This window comes from Peromyscus californicus, unplaced genomic scaffold (assembly GCF_007827085.1).
Source record: "Peromyscus californicus insignis strain IS unplaced genomic scaffold, ASM782708v3 Scaffold_18__1_contigs__length_77618521, whole genome shotgun sequence".
NCBI lineage: Eukaryota > Metazoa > Chordata > Mammalia > Rodentia > Cricetidae > Peromyscus > Peromyscus californicus.
The window spans coordinates 70,941,733-70,963,208 of NW_026294480.1; the positions used below are offsets into that span (position 1 = coordinate 70,941,733).

At 44.7% G+C, this 21,476-nt stretch overlaps 2 protein-coding genes across 2 annotated transcripts in view; one reads left to right on the forward strand and one right to left on the reverse strand.

Moving 5' to 3' along the window:
- Mblac2 (metallo-beta-lactamase domain containing 2) overlaps positions 1-12,390 on the reverse strand; it is a 30,230-nt gene extending 17,840 nt beyond the window's left edge. The window contains exon 1 of the mRNA XM_052743667.1: positions 11,523-12,390. Within this exon, the coding sequence (XP_052599627.1) occupies positions 11,523-11,976 (454 nt within the window). The 5' untranslated portion in view covers positions 11,977-12,390. The remainder of the gene's footprint in view (positions 1-11,522) is intronic.
- A 181-nt stretch (positions 12,391-12,571) lies between these two features.
- The window catches only part of Polr3g (RNA polymerase III subunit G), a 35,086-nt gene continuing 26,181 nt past the window's right edge, over positions 12,572-21,476 (forward strand). Inside the window, exon 1 of the mRNA XM_052743668.1 lies at positions 12,572-12,676. The gene's annotated coding sequence lies outside the window, so the exon portion shown is untranslated. The remainder of the gene's footprint in view (positions 12,677-21,476) is intronic.

Below are 21,476 nucleotides of genomic sequence, written 5' to 3' on the forward strand. Positions count from 1 at the left end.
AAACTGAGAAGCTTTTGTAGAGCAAAGGATACGGTCAACAAGGCAAAGCGACAGCCTACAGAATGGGAAAAGATCTTCACCAACCCCACATCTGACAGAGGACTGATATCCAGAATATATAAGGAACTCAAGAAATTAGACATCAAAATGCCCAACAGTCCAATTAAGAAATGGGCTATAGAACTAAACAGAGAATTCTCAACAGAGGAAACTCAAATGGCTGAAAGACATTTAAGGAATTGCTCAACATCCCTATTCATCAGGGAAATGCAAATCAAAACAACTCTGAGATACCACCTTACGCCTGTCAGAATGGCTAAGATAAAAAACACTGAAGACACCTTATGCTGGAGAGGATGTGGAGCTAGGGGAACTCTCCTCCACTGCTGGTGGGAATGCAAGCTTGTACAACCACTTTGGAAATCAATATGGCGCTTTCTTAGAAAATTGGGAATCCATCTTCCCCAAGATCTAGCTATACCACTCTTGGGCATATACCCAAGGAATGCTCAACCACACCATAAGAGCACTTGTTCAGCTATGTTCATATCAGCATTGTTTGTAATAGCCAGAACATGGAAACAACCTAGATGCCCTTCAACTGAAGAATGGATAAACAAAATGTGGTACATATACACATTGGAATACTACTCAGCAGAGAAAAACAATGACATCATGAGGTTTGCAGACAAATGGATGGATCTAGAAAAAATCATCCTGAGTGAGGTAACCCAGACTCAGAAAGACAAACATGGTATGTACTCACTCATAGCAGGATACTAGACATGAAACAAGGATGACTGGACTGCTACTCACATCACCAGGGAGGCTACCTGGAAAATAGGACCCCAAGAAAGACACAGGGATTTCCAATGACAGAGAAATGGAATGAGATCTACATGAACAGCCTGGACATGAGTGGGGGTAGTGTAAGGCGAGGGTCGAGGGAAAGAGAGCTTGAGGGAGCGGGAGATCCCAGCTGGATCAACAACAGAGAGGGAGAACAAGGAATAAGAGACCATGGTAAATGAAGACCACATGAGAATAGGAAGAAGCAAAGTGCTAGAGAGGTCCACAGAAATCCACAAAGATACCCACACAACAGACTGCTGGCAATGGTCGAGAGACAGCCCGAACTGACCTACTCTGGTGATGGGATGGCCAAACACCCTAATTGTTGTGCTAGAAACCTCATACAACTACTGAGGGATCTGGATGCAGAGATCCATGACTAGGCCCTGGGTGGATCTCTGGGAGTCCAATTAGCGAGAATGAGGAGGGTTTATATGAGCGAGAATTGTTGAGACCAAGGTTGGATAAAGCACAGGGACAAATAGCCAAATGAATGGAAACACATGAACTATGAACCAATGGCTGAGGGGTCCCCACTGGACCAGGCCCTCCGAATGGGTGAGACAGTTGATTGGCTTGATCTGTTTGGGAGGCATCCAGGCAGTGGGACCGGGTCCTGTGCTCATAGCATGAGTTGGCTGTTTGAAACCTGGGGCCTATGCAGGACTGTTTGGCTCGGCCGGGGAGGAGGTGACTAGACCTACCTGGACTGAGTCTACCAGGTTGACCTCAGTCTGTGGGGAAGGCTTTGCCCTGGAGGAGGTGGGAATGGGGGGGGGGGGTTGGGGGGAAGGTGAGGGGGACGGGAGGGGGGAGAACAAGGGAATCCGTGGCTGATATGTAGAACTGAATTGTATTGCAAACTAAATTAAAAAAAAAAGAAAGAAAGAAAAAAAAAAGATTGGGAACTCTCAAAAACATCCAATCAGACTACTGTCTTAGCTATTAAAAAAAAAAAAACATCTGTAGCGAACTTCTGCCCTCCAGGGTTCTCCCATTGTACTGTAAGCCTGTATTTAAGACCTCCTCCCTCCTTCAATAAACGGCATTCAGCATTAAAAAAAAAATGATACTCCATGACAGGATCATGGGTAACTCGAGACACTCCACCACAGGAGCACAGGCAACTCAGGACACTCCATCACTGGAAAGTCTGACCCAGCCTGGGTGTTGCTCTCACAAGCGCTGTATCAATGAGTCCCCTTCAAGTTAGCTGTCCACATCTTATAACTCTGTAGCCACCAAGACCACATGCAGCCATGTATGTGAATGCAGGAGTGGAAGCATGTGTGATGGGCAGAATCCTAGGTTAGGGATCTGGTGACTCTCTCTCTCTCCTTCTAGAAGAGAGATGAATGTCCCATCACCATCGCCACAGAACTAGCTATCACTGTATTGTCTTACTTATTTCACTGCAAACACAAAGACTATTTTGCTCCATGGTAGCTAACGGTCATGCTACACTCAGAGAAAACAGTCATTCCCCTACACCACATTCCCAACAATGAAAAATGGATCCCTGTTTTTTATTCTGTACAAAAATCATTCAAAATCATGGATGGGTCACTAATAGGAGACATAGAACTCTAAAACTGCTAAAGCGAAGTACAGGAAATAATTGTACAAACTGACCAATAATACTGCATGAAATTCAACAGCATTTGTACAAGAGGAACAGTTAGCAAAGTGGAAGAGAGAGCAAATGGTGTGGGAGCAAGTCTTGAACACGCATGTGTCACAGGATGAACATGCATGTGTCACAGGATGAACATGCATGTGTCACGGGATGAACACACATGTGTCACAGGATGAACAGCGAGAACCTATAATGAACGAGGTACTGAACACCGAAGGAACAGACCTGCTTACTCAGACACTCGGCACATTTCATTCTCTCTCTGAAGAACCCTCTCTCCCTACGCCCACTGCTGAGCCTGGGAACTAACTGAAAAGGCATGAGTATCTCAGTACTTCATCTCCCTGCTCCCCACAGCTGCCAGCACTTACAGCTTGCCTGACCTGCTATTTATCTCTTGAAAAAAAAGAAAGAAAAAGGAAAGAAAAGAAAGAAGAGAGGAAAGAAAAAGATGCTCCTTGAGCTTCCTTCTCAGCCTAGTTTTTCAATTCCTTTATCAGTAAGACTAAACCTACAAAGGGAAATCGCGCTAAAGGACACAAGCCAACCCCCAAACAAACTATCTTTTCATAAAAGGAATCAAGACACAGAAAAGCACTCCTAACTCTCCATGACAGATGTCATAATGAAACTTATTATTTCATATGGTAACTAAAACATTCAATTAAAAAGGGCAGTAAACTAGCACTGTTTGCAATTTTAAGCCTACCAAATTTCCAGCTTAGTTGAAATTGTGTATCTTTTAAAAGGCACAACTATTCAAAAGTACTACGGGGGGAAAGTCTGAATTGATATAAGAAGGTAGGAGGGTTCAATACAACTCAGTAGCCAGTGTTGGTTCAAACTTGGAGAGTCTGACTCCAAGTAGTTTATTTTAGGCATATTTAAGCATAGCAGAATTTGGGGGGAAAAATGTATGGTGATAATGAACTCAATCCCCATGTGCACAACAAAGCTTAAGACAAAACTCTTTGTAAAGTACTAGTGACATTTTCCATAGAGATGGGATGTGTAGATTAACTAAGGGAACAGGATCGAGATAAGGGTCTGAGGAAGGATAGGTCATTGACCAAGACAAACAGCTCAAGATAAAGGTCTGGGAGGACTGATATGGCCTCTGCCACAGGGTAGTGTAAAGGCCACCAGGCAACATCCATTCCCAGCCTTCTGGGCAGAAAAGTGTTTAACATTCCTGGTTTCCCTAGTGCTTATCTATAACTACTCAATAAAGAAAAAGCCAAAGCCGGTCGGTGGTGATGCACGCCTTTAATCCCAGCACAGGGAGGCAGAGGCAGGTGGATCTTTGTGAGTTCAAGGCCAGCCTGGTCTACAGAGCGAGATCCAGGAAAGGCGCAAAGCTACACAGAGAAACCCTGTCTTGAAACACCTTCCCCCACCCCAAAAGCCAAAGAACTGTGAGAAAGAGAAAGGTTGGAGATGCTATAAATCAGTGGTTCTCAACCTTTCTAATGCTGCAACCCTTTAATACAGTTCCTCAAGTTGTGGTGACTCCAACCATAAAATTATTTCATTGCTACTTCATAATTGTAATTATGCTACTGTTATGAATTATAATATAAATATCTGATATGCAGGATACCTGATATGTGACCCCTGTGAGAGGGTCGTTCAGCCCCCAAAGGAGTTGAGCTCCCTGCTATAAGGTATCAGGTGATTACACACACACATACACACACACCAAAACAAAATAAAGAAAAAAAAAGACTATATTTCTATATACTACAAAGAACAATCAGAAACTCATTTTAAAAAATTCAAAAGAGTACCAAAAAGAATACTCAGGCAAGAGAAATATGGTGGTCCAGGGCTGTGATCCCAGGCACCAAGGAAGGCGGGCTGAGGTAGGAATGCCACAATGCAAAGCTGGCCTAGCTTCCTGAGTAAGCCAGCCTGTAAAATTTGGTGAGATCTTGTTTCGAAATATAAAAATGAAAATGAAAAAACAAAGAGGAGCTGGGATGTAGGTCAGTGGAAGAGAATTTGCCTCAAATGTCTTAGGTCATAGGTTCAAGCCAAAGAAACAGAGATAAATTAAAGACCCACTGTTGCGTTAATACTGCCTTCTGCAATGGCTGAAACAGTCTATGGGGCCACCTGAATCTGAGAACTACTTAAAATGAGGTGCAATTTTAATCTGTTTTCATTTCAACTTGTATTATGACAGTCACATGTGGTTTGTGGCTGCTATAATGTTTAGTGCAGATTCACCACAATTTCAATGAAAATGTCAACATGATTTGTGGAGATGGGGAAGGCAGAGTGAGAGTGTATGTGTGTGTGTGTGTGTCTGTAGGTGGTGGGTGTCAAATAAGAGCAAAGTACTAAAATGTCACAGTAAAACTCATTTCTTTGTATGCTAATCGTAAAATTAATTTACAGAAATGAAACAGTTAGGACATAGACATTAGATCCTTTATAACTTTCTTTCCTATCTCCAACTTGAACAGGTTTTCTAACCGATCAGTTTGTACACTTCCCAACTGGGAATAACAACATTTCTTGCCTTACAGAATACTTGGTTTAAATGATATAATATCTGCAATTAGAGTGCTTCTCAGCACACCAGTAAATGTCAGTCACTACACCTTTACCACTGCCATCTTCCTCCTCCACCTCTCAAGCTAGATGCTTCTAGAAATCATTGTTACATTGGTTTAATGATACAAAAGTTGTGTCTTAGGGTTACTAATACTGTGATGAAACACTATGACCAAACTCAACTTGGGAAAGAAAGGGTTTATTTTGCTCACAGTCCATCATTAAAAGCAGTGAGGGTAGAAACCTGGCAGGAGCTGGTGCAGAGGCCACAGAGGGGTGCTCCTTATTCACTTGCTTCTCACTGCTTGCTTAGCCTGTTTTCCATAGAACCCAAGACCACCAGCCCAGGCATGAAACCACAGACCATAGGCTGGTCACTCCTCATTTGCCTTACAGCTTAATCTTATGGAGGCATTTTCTCCATTGAGGTTCGCTCCTCTCAGATGACTCCAGCTTGTGTCAAGGTGTCATACAACTAGCCAGTACAAGTTGAGTTGAAACCAATGATTTGACAAATGTACAGAAGAGAGTGGAGTCGGGCGGTTTTATGCTCAGAAGTACCAATGCAAGAATGGAGTTTATTCTTTAGTAATACCTAGGTGATACTCAAAATGTCTTAACAAAAAGAAGACAAAACCCCACCAGGCATAACAGACACCAACCACGGTAAGTCCTTGGTGCTGACTAGCATTTGCTCTGCTCTACCTCGTGGTTTAAAAATGCTTCCCACATACTGAAAAGTGCCCAGGTACAGCGTTTCATAGAAACCTCTTATGAGAAACGGTCACCTATGAAACCTTCCCTCTCTTCTCTCCTCCCTCCCTCTCTCCCCATCTCTTGACTTCTCAATGCCCTTTCCCATTTTAGCATCCCCCAACTCTTTTCTAATTGCAGTTTTTAATTTAAAAAAATACATATATTTGAAATAAGATGTTTAGGGCTTTAAAATGTAAGATATTTCTTTGCCCCATTCTTTATTGCCAGTATACCTTTCAAAGGTGACCATGTTAAGTAGTTTTAGCTCCTTCCCATAGTTAACTCTACAAAATATAGTTGCCTCCACGTAATGATTGTACTATATTTTTTAAATTATCAATTTGATATACTCCAGTGATGTCATGCATATTGATTTCTACATCTTACCTTTTCCTTCTCTGTCATTACATACATATGTATTCCTCATCTTCTCACCACACGGCCATCAGAAGTGCGATCCCTCTCTGCCTGTAAATGATTGCATCAGTGCACCCACTCCACTGTCCTGACGCTTGGTTTTGATTTTCCTTTCCATTAGATTTATGTTATTGTATTAGTGCCTTCCTCTCTGCTGGCTTCTTCCTTCCTTGTGAGGGGCGTATCCCTGTGGTTTCCTAAGTGACAGGATGTGGGAATGCTTTGCGAGCACGTCACTGACAGTGGGATGGATGCAAAGCTCTAAGATGGGGACGATTACTACTCAAAAGCAAAATGTCTGCTCTAATCCGGCTCTGATCCCAATATTTGACCCTTGTTGACCTGTCGGGTCTTCTTTGATCCCCACGTTACGATTTCTTTACTATGTACTTGACGAGGATGTGTTTTCATCCCTGAGCTGGGAATCCTGTGGGGGTCTTTCTGTCTGAATGCACATCTTATACTTGTGGGTTCTTAGATATGTTTTTGGGTTGCTTCTGCACTCACTGCTACCTCATCTGTATGTCCTGCACCTATCACCCCAGTGCTGGCCTTTCAAACTGCTCCCAACTTACCTAGTCCTCTCCCCGCCCCCCCCCCCCCCCCGTAGGTTCCATTTTATCTATCTGCTTTTTGTATCTGTATCCTCATCATCTACACAGTGAACTGTTATAGTCTAAATTCCTGAAACTCCTTGTGGATGATATTCTGTCATTCATCTTTAAAAACCATCCTTGTTGCCTCGAGAAAACCTCTCTAGCAGCTTTGCTTATTTTCAGACAATGTTGATGATAACTCCACCTCAACTTCCAACTTGATTTATGCTAAATGTTAAAATATTTGATCTTGTGTAAGCATCTTTGGACAGAAACCTTGCCAGAAAGATTCTGCTTGAGATACCCATCTCTTAATGAAAAGTATCTTTCCTATCACCTTCAAAGTATTTGGTCCAGCTTTCTTTTCACACCTTCCAATGGCTTAAAGCACCACACACCAATACTTTACATTACTTTTCCAGCTCCCAAAACATGAGGATTTGCCATTGACTGGGATGGGGAAACCAGGGTCATAATTTCAGTTTCTATTCAGCATAGTTGATCTCCAGCAAAAATCTTGGCTGCATGTTTAAGAGCAGAAAGGAAAATGACACTTGAAGCACTTGCATAGGGCCTCCGGAAGCAGGCTTCACAGTGGAGAGATCTGGCCAGGGGTGGCAGATAGTCTCCATACTGGCATCTTTAGTCTGTTCTCAAGGGGTCAGAGGTCCCAGATTATAATTCTCTAGTTTCCTACCCCAGGTGGGGAACTAGGGGGCTTGGCTCTCATTCCTGAGTATCTAGTAAGAAATGTGCACTGCACAGTCTCACACACTCATTCCCTGCTGTTCGCCATGCAGAATCCCTGAGCTCAACTGTACTGAGCACTCCCCAGTTAAGAAAACCCTTTATTTTCTATCCCTGGAGAATAAGCTAACTGAATGGGGGAAAGGCACTCCTTTCAGAAGGGCTCTATGGTCTTAAGAACTTCTTAAATGCTTACAACCTGTTTCACCTGTGTTAGTGGCATTACCGATGTGAACTGAATTGGCTCTTGAGACACAACTGTTCACCCAGTTACATCTAATTTCCACCACCCTTACGCAGTTTAGATTTATACTTCACGTCACAGTCTCCTCATGGTCATGCTAGTTCCATGTAGGAGGCATGTAGATCCCTGCAGGAATGTTAAATACACAGTTGTCCCTTCAAAGAGAGGGACATGTAACCTGTCTTCTGCCCAGGAGGCCGGGAACAGGTGTGGTTAACAGCCTGGTGCCCTCTGTGTTATCTGTGTGGTCACAGTGGCTCCCCAGACCCTCCTCTTCGTCTTGGTGGTCTCAACCTATAGTGCCACCCGCCCCCATCACGAGCTTGTTTATCTTCAGCCTGTTTCCTCTGTTAATCCCCAGAACGGATCCTTAAGGAAAATGCCACTTGTACTTTACAAGAGTTTCAATGTAGTCATTTCTTAAGCTTCATTGTGCACATGGCATTGAATTAATTATCACCAGGAAACTTTTCACCAAATTGTGCTTAACATGCCTAAAGTAAACTACTAGAACTTCAGACTCCGGAAGTTTGAACCAACACTGGCTACTGAGTCGTGTTAAATGGAACTGCCTTATCTCTCCCAGATGGACATTCTGCTGGCCTTGGTGGTCACAGAGACACCCACAGTTCCAGGAGGTCTCAGGAGGGGTACAAATTACATGTCTGTTCATCCTGTTCTGGTAGATGCAGTTTTTGTTTTTAACTTTGATAAATGATGTAAGTCCACCTGAAACCACTACTCTGAGGTAATTTATCTTGGTGACTTTAAGCAAACAGTTTAGATAGGGATAAGGAGGACAAAGGGACAAAAGGAAAAATCACTTGAAATTGAATCACTGGAATATTGTAAAAAACAGACAGTGATATGTTCTCGTTAAAAGGCCTGGGCTCTATCTCAGGTCTATTGTCCTCATCTTACAGAAAGATACTACTTCCCTGTTAGTACATGAATTGTTTTCTGTCAAGCCTAATGCACTAGATGAGATAGCTAACCTCTTTGACCTTCATTTAGAAGGTAGCTTTTATGTTAGAGATACAGTGCAGATTTATGCTTCTCCACGACAGCAAATCATCAATTCACTTAACGAAATGTAGTAAATGATTTTTGCCCACTTGTACTCTAACTAGAGCTGTTCTGTTACAGCTGCATGAGTGTGTGTGTGTGCAAATATATATGAATTTTTAATACAAATATCTTACATCTCCTTCCAGACATCTGGACTGTGTTAATACCCAGTTAGCAGCCCACATCCTTCAAAAGACAGGAAATTAATATTCCTGAGATGAGAGATCAGATGCTGCTCGAGGGGGAGGAGGCATCCATGTCTTAATGAGAAGCAGCTTTCCATAATGCCATCTTGTCACCCTCAAAATAAGGCTCAAAGCACCACACACCAGGAGTTTACAGTACTTTTCCAGCTCCAAAAATGTCAGGATTACCACCAACTGGGATTTGGGAAACCACCAGTTATAATCCCAGGGTCTAACCAGTCTAGTTGATCAAGGCAGGATATTCAGCCAGCCTCTCTTTGATGGAACAACAACCCTACCAGTCTTCACTGAGCTTATGTCTCAAGCTGTGTATGTGGCTGTCTACCTGCTGGAGTAGGGCTCTTTCCTCTACCATGGGGGACCCAGGGATCAAACCCAGGTTGGCAGGCGTGGCAGGAAGTGTTTTTACCTATCGAGCCATCTCATTGGTTCCCCACTGTTCTTCTTTTACCCTTGACTTCCTAATGCTGGCAATAATAAAAAGTAAACAAATAAAGTATTTCTCTTTTAAACAATTTAATATATTTTAATATTAGTGTAAAATCTTTGGTTTTTTTTTTTTTGAGACCCATTTCCTCTGTGTAGGAAGAGGGTATTTTTAATTTAAAATTCTTTGGTGGCTTTGAATTCCTGACCTCCTGCCTCAGCCTCCTAAGTGCTGAGATTATAGGCTTGTGCCACTTACCATTCAAATTATTTTCTTTTTTTTCTCTCTGGAACTCACTATGTAGAACAGGCTATCCTCAAACTCACAGAGATCTGCCTGCCTCTGTTTCTCAAGTGCTGGGATTAAAGGTATGTGCTACCACACTCAGCTAATGTTGGGTGCCAGCTTTTAGGTTGGGTGCCAGAGTTTACTTTGACTACCCGTCAAGTGCTTGGAAAATTTACCCCTGAAACCATCATTTTTAAGATGAAAAATAGTAATAAAAATTATCTAATGTAAATGTATATTTTAAATCCCAAACTGTCAAAGTAGGCTCCCCTCTAAAGCAGTTTTTAAAAAAGAAATCTTTAGACTTATGGTGGCGCACGCCTTTAATCCCAGCACTCGGGAGGCAGAGACAGGCGGATCTCTGTGAGTTCGAGGCCAGCCTGGGCTATCAAGTGAGTCCCAGGAAAGGCGCAAAGCTACACAGAGAAACCCTGTCTCGAAAAACCAAAAACCACAAAAAAAAAAAAAAAAAAAAAAAAAAAAAAAAAAAAAACAACTTTAATAAAGGGACCTATTAGTTGGGTGTAAAAGAATAGAATTTCATGCTTTTTAATATCATATATTATATCCCTTGGGATAAATGCATTTCTGTAAAGTATTTTATTATTTACATATTGTTAGCTCTTAGTAAGAACCATTATAATGAAACTGGATTTTTTTAACATTACAGAGGAGTGTGTAGGCAATTAAAATGATTAACACTGAAAAAGTGACTTGCATAATCTACTCACAATTATCATATCTCATGAGTAGGATTTATGTGTGTTCTGTTTGCTTTCCTCTGCCATGCCTTGGGTCAGGATCCAGCTTGGATCATGATTCTGTTCCATGGACTCGAGGCGAGACAATTTAATCGGGGGTCTCTGGCCTCACTTCACAAGTGTTATGTGGATAAAATTTAAAAATAAATCCTACAAAGAGAATATGAAATTAATATGCCAAGTACTGTCGCTGTCACTAATTGGTCCAATTACTGCAGTTCCTGCACGGAGAGAAGGGGGCTGGGGCCTGCTTTATTTTGCTCTGTTCTATCAATTTCATCGGACCAAGAGAATGAAGTCTGATTAGCACATACTGGATCCACTGGAAACGACTGCCTTATTGATCTTTCGTAGGCCTTGATCTCACGCAGACCAGACATTTGTAATAACCTGCTCTTCTACGTCTGTGTTCACTATCAAGCTTCTCTTTCTTCTTGTGGCACAATAATAGGGAAACAAACCCATCGGAAAGGTACGGATGGGTGAAATGATTCGAACCACGGCTCTCTAGCTTTCTAAGCCTACAGGTGGGACTCATAGGCACTCCGAGGCGAGCACGCACCATGAAGCAGCAGTTTTCGAAGCACAGAACATTAACACTCCGTTCACAAGGTGCCATTCCTTAAAAGCCTACTCGTTACAAAAGCTGGAGATGTTCGACCCGTGCTTGGGGAAGACAGGGAAATCTCCAGTCACAAGTCTCCGCAGTGTTACTACTGTAGCGGACACAGAGAATTGATGGGGGTGGTGCCAGCCACACAGTTGCAGAGCGCGACTCCTGGCAGAGAAGGCTGCCAGGGCCTTGGCTCTGCACAAACCGGCGTTCACCCAGCAAAGGGTGAGACACACTGTTCCCGCGCTGTACACCAACAGTGCCAAGGTAGCCACAGGAGGTCTACAACATGCGGCACACGCTCCCCAAGGCCCTCCCTCAGCGACGGCGCGCGCCCGCGGGGGCCCATTACCATCCTGCAGAATGAGGGTGGGTTGCACTGCCGGCACTCGGAACTGCCTGGCCCTCCAGCCGGGGCTGGGGGCCCGCACCACCTCGCTGTCAGAGAGCCAGGTCACGGTCTCAAAGTTGTCCCCGCGAGCCAGGGCCTCGGCCTCGGCGCGGTGCACAGCCACCTGGTCGAACTGGTAGAGGCCGCCCGAGTGATCGAAGTGCACGTGGGTGGCCACGGCCAGCAGCGGCCGGCGCCCCGCATCCTCCTTCGCCCCGCAGTCCTGCAGGAGGCCGGAGGAGTAGAGGTACTCCGGGAGGCTGCGCAGCCCCAGGCCCGTGTCGATCACCACGTCCTGCTCCGAGCCGCGCACCAGCCAGATGTTGGCGCGGTTGCCCGACTCGTAGAAGCGTTCTTGAATCCAGAAGATGCCATCGCCCAGAGACTTGTGGGCGTACCACTCGAGCGCGGACATGCTGCTGCGCAGGGGTGCGGCCGGGAGAGGTGGGTGTGCCTCCCACGGGCAGTCCCGGACCCGGCGCTGCCGCAGTGTGCGGCGGGCGGCGTACCTCACTCTCAGCCCCGGAGGAGGCGCGAACGAGGGGCGGGGATGCGGAAGGGAGCGCGGATAGGACGCGGCGACGCTGCCCAGATCGCCTGCTCCCGCGCCCTCTCGTCCGGTCCGCAGAGCGCCAAGGCTGCAGCCCGGGCTGCCGCAGCTCCTGCAGCCGCAGCTCCTGCAGCCGCAGCACCAAGGCAGTCCCGCAGGCCGCTGCAGTGGGGCCGAGACGCGGGGCGACGCTGCCCTGCTCCGGGGTGCCACTGCAGAGGCGGGGGGTGATGCGTGGGAAGCCCAGGACCGCCCCCACACGGGCAGCGGGAGCAGCTCACTCGCCACCGGAGCCCAGAGCGAGGCCCAGCCAGTTGGAGGCCGACTACGGTGCCTGCCAAGGGCTAAAAAGCTCCTCGCCGGGGGCGTGGCCTCGCCGGGGGTGGGCGGGGCTCCTAGGCTCGCAGAGCGCGGTGGCCGAGCGCCGCGGCCGCGTGCAGGACTCTGCGGGCTGCTGGGAAGGTGGAATCCGCGGCTCCTTGCTGGCGCGGCTGTCCGCACCCTTGCTGGCACCCCTGCCACCTCGGCTGCACAGCGTGCCCAAACCTCGAGACTTTGTGAGCAGGTAACGAAGTTGTCCCAGATCGGGCTGGAGGTGAAGAGGGTAGAAGGGAGTTGATGGGGCACGTGGAGAACGTGGTGGCCAGGCATCCGGAGCCAAAACTCATCAAACCACTGGAGTGACTTGGGAGGTAGCCTTACCTCTCCAAAGCCTGCTGCTGCCTTCCAAACCCTTTAAAGTCTTGGTAGCCAGATCTTCCAGCCTCCTCTTGGAGGTGTTCTTTCTTAGTGAGCTAGAAGGGAGTTTATGCTCTTGCGGATACTACAGAAGACTTAGCAAATCCGGTGATCCTGCTGTTCGTTCACGCACTGGTTTGGCGGCAGATTGCTGCTAAGGCATACTATTCGGCTTCTGTTTTAACTGTTGGCACTCTTGATAGTGGGGAAAGGGGTTGTTAATAGGATTTTTCTTTAAACAATTCTAAATCTCCGTCATGTTTTCTACGGTTCTTTGCTCTTTGAAGAGAGCAGAGAAAGTTACCAGAGCTTAACTAATGAAGGGCGGAGCACTTTGAGGGGACAGGAAAAGTGGATAAAGACTGGGTGTGGCCTTACCAGCCACCGAAATCACCCCTACTGTTAACATTGAGTCCCTATGCGCATTCCCCGAGCCCTAGCTAGCTGCATCTATTTAGGATTCAGAAATTCCCTTGAGAAGTTGACTAACCTTCAAAAATTACAGAGACTCACGGGACAGCATTATAAAGGATAATTAAGAAAATGCTTACTGTGGCATCTCCTAATAGACTTTCCTGGAGGGGGAGGTGTATTCTTCCTACACTCCTAAAGTCTCTGGTGGGAGTGCGAGCAGGTTGCTGCCCCTTTGAGTATTTTGCTAATCTCATCTAAGTAGAAGTTATTCAATTGTGCAATTGGGACCATTCTTAGCACTAAATGATGTGTGACAAACAGAATACTATATTTTTTAAAAAGTCTGATATAAGCCAAGCGGCAGTGGCACACGCCTTTAATCCCAGCACTCTGGAGGCAGAGGCAGGTGGATCTCTGTGAGTTCGAGGCCAACCTGGTCTACAGAGCGAGATCCAGGACGGGCTCCAAAGCTACACAGAAAAACCCTGTCTCAAAACAAACAAAGCAAAAAAAAAAAAAAAAAAAAAAAAAATCCTCAAGCGTGGGAGCCAGTTCTCGGGTTCCTCGTGGCTTTACCCAGCAGGTCCGCATAAAGGATGATTAGGACCACAGGCCTGAGTGCAGGTGTCTGAGATGGTCTGCACTTGGCTGTGCTGGGGGAGGAGGTCTTTTGCTCCACCCCTTGGCATCTCTATAAAAACCCTGGGGCAGAGATAGTCAGGGCCCGTTGGAAAAGGTTCCAGGCTCTCTCGAGGCTATCCTTTATTTTCTGTTTATCTCCGCAAGATTCTCCGCAATAAATCCTTCTATCTAATATTTCCTGCTGCTCCCACTCAAGAAAACTCTGGGGAACTGTGGGGGTGGTGGGTAAATGCCCCACACTCAAGAATCTGAGGAAGCTATTACCTGCACACAAATACTTGTAATATAAGGCAACATAAATGCAAAAATCGGGTGCTCGATGGGTGTGGCTGGGAGGGGCTGTTGAACAGTCGCACTGGCCTGGAAGGAGCCGGTCTCAGCCGAGAAACACAGTGCCCTGTACTGTCTGTGTTTTCCCCCAGAAGGAGCCCCCAGGTAAATGGCACAGAATCATTACTTGGCCATGAGCTCAGCAATAATTCGCCAATAATCAATTGGCTTGTGCCAGGCTACAGTCCCCAACGGTTCTCTTTTTCTACTTTTCAGCATGGCTCTGCTTCTCATCTTTGTTAGGTTTACGCCCGGATATTACCGAATGAGGCAGGACTTCTTCAACTGGTCTTTCTGGCCTGTTTCCTGCTCTTATTCCACACGGCTCACCCGTCTCTGACGGTTTCTGTGAAACATTTTGCCTGTTTCCCATACTTGACTGTGAACTCCGTCAGAGCAGAGGTGTTATTTTGTCCCCTCTGTATTCCCAACACAGAGGGTGGTTTGGCACAGAGGGTACTCCATGAAGACTCCATGGATGATGGAAGACCCTCCCTGGGGGACACAAGAACCACCAGCTGCTTGGTGAGAGGAGAGGCAGAAGTTAAGTCCTAAGCTCTGTTAAAAGAAGAGAATGGCACATCAGGATTGTAAAGATTTGCCTTCTATTAAAATGACTAGAGAGTGAATTGAAACCAGGAACCTGAACGTAGGAAGTCTGGTCTATTCGGAAGGTCAGATGGGAGATGCTAAGCCCTGAGCTAAAGCAGAAGGGAACGAAGGGGAACAGCAGGGAACAGCTAGGAGTCTTCTGCCAGTGAGCGGAGGACACAGCCCAGTGGAGTGAGTCATTCAGAGATACTGTGGCCTGGGTTCCATTGCCTCTCCTGGCTTCCTGCAACTTGGACATTCAGTCATCTGGTTAAATGTGTAAGGCAGTATACGACGGGAGGACAGCACATTTACATCACAATCATAACTCAGGACAGTTTAGACCTAGGAGGAGCTGCAGAGATTGGCTTGGGCTCTTCCAGGAGATTGTATTTAGAGTTGATGAGGATAGACTTTCGTCTCTTGAACAACGCTTGTTTTCAGACCTCTTGGAACAGTTTCTGAATGGAAGGGGCAGCGCTGCTTTGTTGATGTTGTATTTTAAAATTCAGATTTTGGGGGCCTGGAGAGATGGCTTGGCAGTGAAGAGCTCGTGCTACTCTGAGTTCAGTTGCTAGCTCCCACACCAAGTGACTCACAGCCACCAGTAAAGAGGACCTGAGTTCAGTTGCTAGTTCCCACACCAAGTGGCTCACAGCCACCAGTAAAGAGGACCTGAGTTCAGTAGCTAGTTCCCACACCAAGTGGCTCACAGCCACCAGTAAAGAGGAAGATTTAATCTGCTGTGATTATTAATTTGGCCAGGGAGCTGAGTGAGATCTTGGAGAGAGAGAGAGATCACTTATAGTAAATACAGATGCTAAAATAGTTTAAATGAATGGATGTTTTGAAGGAAGAATTGGGTGACTAATGTTTTAGTGCTCTCTGCTCAGTACCTGTCAAAATGCACAATGCTAGTTGAGTAAATTACTGAGTTAAATTGGGCCATTCTAAACAGATTTGGATAACAGGGAAATAGAGAAAACAAAATGTCTTCAAGAAGTTTGGAGGCTGGGCCTGACCTCTTGTCTACTTTAGATGCTGAAGCAGAAAGATTATGAATTCAAGGCCTGCCTGGGCTGTAGAAAGGTCTCAAGTCCAGTGTGCCTCAAAAATTAAATATGTAAATCAATAAAAATTAGAAGGCTAGGGCTGAAGATTAGTGGATGATTGCCAGTTCGTGAAAGCCCTGAGTTCAATCCCTGGTATCAGAGCAACACTTTCCCCTGAAAAACTTTGACAGGTTGGAAAAAAAAAGGATCAATGTATTGGATAAACCAAGTAAAGGATTTAAGTGACTCATGATGCCTAGGCGTCACTTGTGAACTTAGTTCCTGGTTACAGGGGAAGAAATGAATTAACAGCCCAAGTATTCTGTGTACGGGAGCTGTACCATGTCTGGATCAACAAACTGAAAAGAACAGTATGTGGGATGCCTAGTAATGAAGGTGTTTCAAGACCTAGGATTGGATTTTCCTCAGGTCACATTTTTGTTTTGTTTTTTGAGACAGAGTTTCTCTGTAGTTTTGGTGCCTGTCCTGGATCTTGCTCTGTAGCCCAGGCTGGCCTTGAACTCACAAAGATCCGCCTAGCTCTGCCTCCCAAGTGCTGGGATTAAAGGCGTGAGGAGCCGCCGCCGCCGCCGCCGCCGCCGCCGCCGCCGCCGCCGCCGCCGCCGCCGCCGCCGCCGCCGCCGCCGCCGCTGTCACCTGGCAGCAGGCCACATTTACTGCTATATATATGCCCAGTGACTGCAAGATAAAATAGGAAGTTGGAGGCTGCAAAGTGTATTTCTTGGGGGATATTCTATTCAACTGTGTTAGCTGATATTCTCTCAGAGTGAATTTTCCAAACTTGTTTCCAGGGCCCAACTCCAAAGATATTGGCTTATTAGGTTTGAGAACCAATTATTCCCCAGGATTCAATATGATTTACATGTCTCTCAGTTAATTTCCTGTGATCAGACAAGTTTGGCAAACTTAATCTTAATTAAAGATTAAGAATGAATCTTAACCTTTAATTAGTAACAGATCCTAGCCTGGAATGTAGGACAGCGGTCTTGGCCATGCCTGTTGGCCCGGGGGCTGCTTCATAGAGTAAAGGTGTAAACCTCTTACTCAGCAGTTGTCATACTTGAAATACCAGCTTTTTGTCGACTCAGCATGTTTCAGTGAATCAGCAATTGGAATGAGGCCATTTGGATATTTTACCTCTTTTTTTACAGTAGATAGATGGAATGAACTTCAATATTAAGACGAATTTCATGAGTGGACTTTGTTTTTAAGGTAACTTGTATATGAGAAGAATTAATTCCCAAAAGTAGAACTCCAACCAGCAAAATAGAAAAATGATGAAAATATATGTATCATTCAAGTCTGCAACCCTGTTTAAAAAAAAAGAAAAAGTATATCACCATTTTGTAATCTATAATGGAAGAGTAGATCTAGACAATTTGGTGAAACTGATTAGCTTCCTATACTAAGCAAGACAGACCAATAGTAACTAACTCAGGGACCATCCTGACTGCCACTAAGAGAGAGATTAAATGTACTCTGTTGTGATACAATGAGAAAAAGTGTATTTCTTAAACATCCTGGTGGGAAAGTCTGAGAAAGCCTCTAGTCTACCTGTTCATTGGACATAGTGGTCAGAGGAGTGCTTTAACAACTTAGGTATGTGATCTTTCACGCCAGAACATGGGAGGCTGTTGCTAATTTTGAGTTGTGCTCAGCTGCAGAGGTGTCTCTGGGAACGTGTGGTAGAAAGTCCTTAGGCCCTGCTCAAGACCAGCTGCATCAGAACATAAGTGTTTGCTTGTACCTTCATGTTCTGATGATGAGCGCTCTACAGGACAGCAACCTAGTCTTTCCCATAAATAAATGGTAAGGAAAACAGAACAGAGGAAGCTTTACAGTTGGGAAGAAATGTAAGAGACACATCATTCCAACTGCCATGTGAAGTTTTTGTCTTGAACAAAAGAACTGTAAACTCACTTAGGCGGTGAGGAAGTTTGGGTGCTGACTACATAAAAGATGATAATAAAGGACTAACAATTTTGCATGTGATATTATGTGGGTTTAAAATTTTTAATTAGCTCACAAATTAGCACGTTACCTTATAGTATTTTTATACGTACTTAGTTTTGGTTGGTCGTTCAAGCCCCTCTCCTGCTCGCCATCCCCAAACTCATCACCCCCTCTTCTCCTCCTCCCAGCATTCCGCGTGTGTTCTTCCATCTCATCCTCTCCCTTAGGCTCCCTTCTTCCCTCGTGGGACCCTGTCCAGTTTTCTGACCTGACTACTTACTATCACATAAATACACATATATCGAAAATCAGAAGCCATGATCTGCACATGAGAGTATAGACAGTATTGATCTTTTCAATCCTTGGCTACCTCAGTTAATAGAAGTATTTTCCAGTGCTATACATTTCCCTCAAATTTTATAATTTTATTTCTCTTTGTGGCTGAATATATTTCCATTGTGCATATGTACTGCATTTTCATTATCCATTGTGGATGGACAGCAGGCTCTTGATGGACATTTGGGCTAATTCTGTGTTCTTGCTACTGTGACTAGATATGGCATAAGTATGGATGTGCAAGTATCTCTGTGATAGTTCTTTGGGTGTGTGCCTAGGAGGCTGTAACTGGTGCATACTATAGTTCTTTTGAGAGATCTCCACATTGATTTCCACAGTGGTTTCGTTGTATTGTTTTTTTTTCTCCTTTAGTTCTCAGAGAATATATGTAATGAAGAGTTTTGAATAACCTGAGTCACAGGACTAGGAGAGCATAAAAAAAAAAGGAATTAGTCATATATTGATAACTATTGAAGCGGGATGGTTGGTAGGTACATGGGAGTCAATTGATCTGTGTGCCCTGCTGGTGTGTATGTACGTAGTACCGGAAAAGTCAGTTGAAGTAAAAAGACCACAGTTATGCTTTGCAGTGCCAGTAACAGGATTATATAATCATTTCTTAATGTTCAGGCGCTCATGTAGGAAAATGTCAAATATGTAGATGACAGATGTATAATGATGAATTTACAAAGTGTATAATGTACAATTGTTACTGAAAGTGTTTTGGGCATCAGCCATTACAGTAAGTCAAAGGCTGTGCTGATTGAGTGATTCACAGAAGAGAGGAAACAGTATCTCACCACTGATTGGATTTTTCTGTGTGTAGCTAGAGCCCTAGACATATGAGATCATTAACATTGACAGCCACAGAGCCTCGAAAAGTGCAGTGATATGGTACTGCTTATTCCCTGTAAATGAACTCACAGGTTGATCTACAGCATCCTGTGTTGTAGATGCGTGACAGTTCACAGTCATTTCATTAACGCTGTTTAAAAACAAAAGTCACTGAGGATAATTAATAAAATTTCAAGCCTCAGAGGTGGGCCTTACGGACATGCTTAGCCATGTTTTGACTGAACTGCTAGAGCATCCTCTCCGTAGTCTCAATGTGTGTTCTGTAGGATAGTCATCTAGAAAGATTTTCAGACCACTCTTACCTAATCCCCATGCCAAGTAATCTTGAGTGATGGTTTCAGTGACTGACAACCTTTCCCATGCGTCAGAACTACCCAGAGTCCTTCTTAGAATACAAACTCCCAACAGCAGCCTCCCCCTAGAGGTGTGACTACCTCCCTCTCACCTCCCTCTTGTTCCTCCTTCTCGCTCTTTCCCTCCCTTTTCTTTTTCTTCGTAGGACCCCGCAGTTTTCAGTTTCAACAGTTACCTAAAGGAGGCCGCTGTCTACGGCACTGTTCAGAAACTATTGCTCTGGATTTCTCAGCTACCCAAGTCCTTAGAAAGTGACTGCTAGGGTTGAAAATTGTGTTTATGTTGGCCCCATGAGGAAGGAAGCTTAGATTTCCAGGCTTTTGGACCAGGTTATCCTATTATAATCAGACTATACAAAGAAGTAGCTAGTCCCTTGTTTATTTTTGGAGGCCTTCCCTTATCATTAATATCACAAAAACAACAGGACTGACATTAATAGTCTTTGCCTCCTGACAAGAGACCTGGTTTGAAGTCGGCATCTGTGTGAGATACTGTTGCCCATGTGATCGTGAGAAAGGAGATTGCGTTAGGCAGGCAGAAGTGAAAGTTCCTCCATTCTTCTGTGGTTAAGAGGTCAAATCACTCCCCCGGCACTCCGGGTTAAGTGCTAGTCACTGTTATATCAGCAGTAAGACAGTGGCAGGAATATACATTTTCATAGTCACCACTGCTGAACATGGAATTCCACAGAAAGAGCCACCCCAGTTCTCATGCTGTAGAGCAGGGTCCCCTAAACTTCTCCCACTCATTGACCCCTGTTTACCTGAGAAATTTTACACAACCCTGGGTGTAGAGGTGTGTAAACATATGTATACATATTATACACTTACTGGAAATCATAAATTCAAACAACCCCAGGTATATAGGTATGTAAACATATGTATACATATTACACAGTTACTGGTAATCATAAATTCATTTTGAAACACTTGGCATACGTATATTTTTGCCATTCATTAAGAATGAAACAAATATGACTTACTATAAATTAAGAACTAAATTTTGCTGAGTATTTGATATTGCAGGATATAAAGCATCTTCAGAGATTTTCAGAGTTTTCCCCGTAGTTTAATTTTATAATCAGTGCTTAAAGAACTGTTTTACACATGGAAAACAAACTGGCAGAAATGTCTTAGAGCCTTTTCTGAAATTATTGGAAATTCTGTCTTAATCGCAAGCCTAGACCCATTAAACAAGGTTTTTGTTTGTTTGTTTGTTTGGGGTTTTTTTTTTGTTTTGTTTTGTTTTTTTTTTGTTTTTTGAGACAGGGTTTTTCCGTGTAGCTTTGCACCTTTCCTGGAACTTTTTCTGTAGACCAGGCTGGCCTCGAACTCACAGAGATCCACCTGGATCTGCCTTCCAAGTGCTGGGATTAAAGGTGTTCGCCACCACCTCCCGGCTAAACAAGTTTTTATGAAACTCGAGTCAGTCAGCCATTCAAATAGCAGTTTTTAAAATCAAACTTCTTAGCAATGCCATCTACTGTTTTTTGATGCATGCTGAAGGATGACTTGGAAAAAAGTAGAAGTCTTTGTAAAATATTGAAAGTATTTGGCTTTATAGAAGTAGAAAAGCAAAAGACTCACTGCAGTTTATGACACACAGTAGTTCTGAGTCTGAGCTGAGGTGTCCCCGGCAGTGACTGCCTGCATTGTGTGGTGGGAGGGCCTGCAGGATGCCCAGCGTGTGGTTTTCCTTCAGTGTGGTGATAGTTTGTTTGTACTCGAACAAACAGAATTTGCCTGAAGACCAGAGGACAGAGCCGCCACTAGATTAAACACAGAGGTCAGGCAGTGGTGGCACACACCTTTAATCCTGTCACTCATCTCATGCCTTTGCTCCTTGTATTTGGGAGGCACTCGCCATTAATCCCAGCACTAAGAAGGTTGAGACAGGAAATGATATGGCTGGGTGGAGAAAGGTATATAAGGCGGGAGGAGACAGGAATGCAAGCCCTTTCGGCTGAGGACTCCGGCGTTCAGTCTGAGGATTCATGGAGACAGGATCTTCCCTTTTGGCTGAGGAGTTGGTGAGGTGAGAAGTGGCTGTGGCTTGTTTCCTCTGATCTTTCAGCATTCA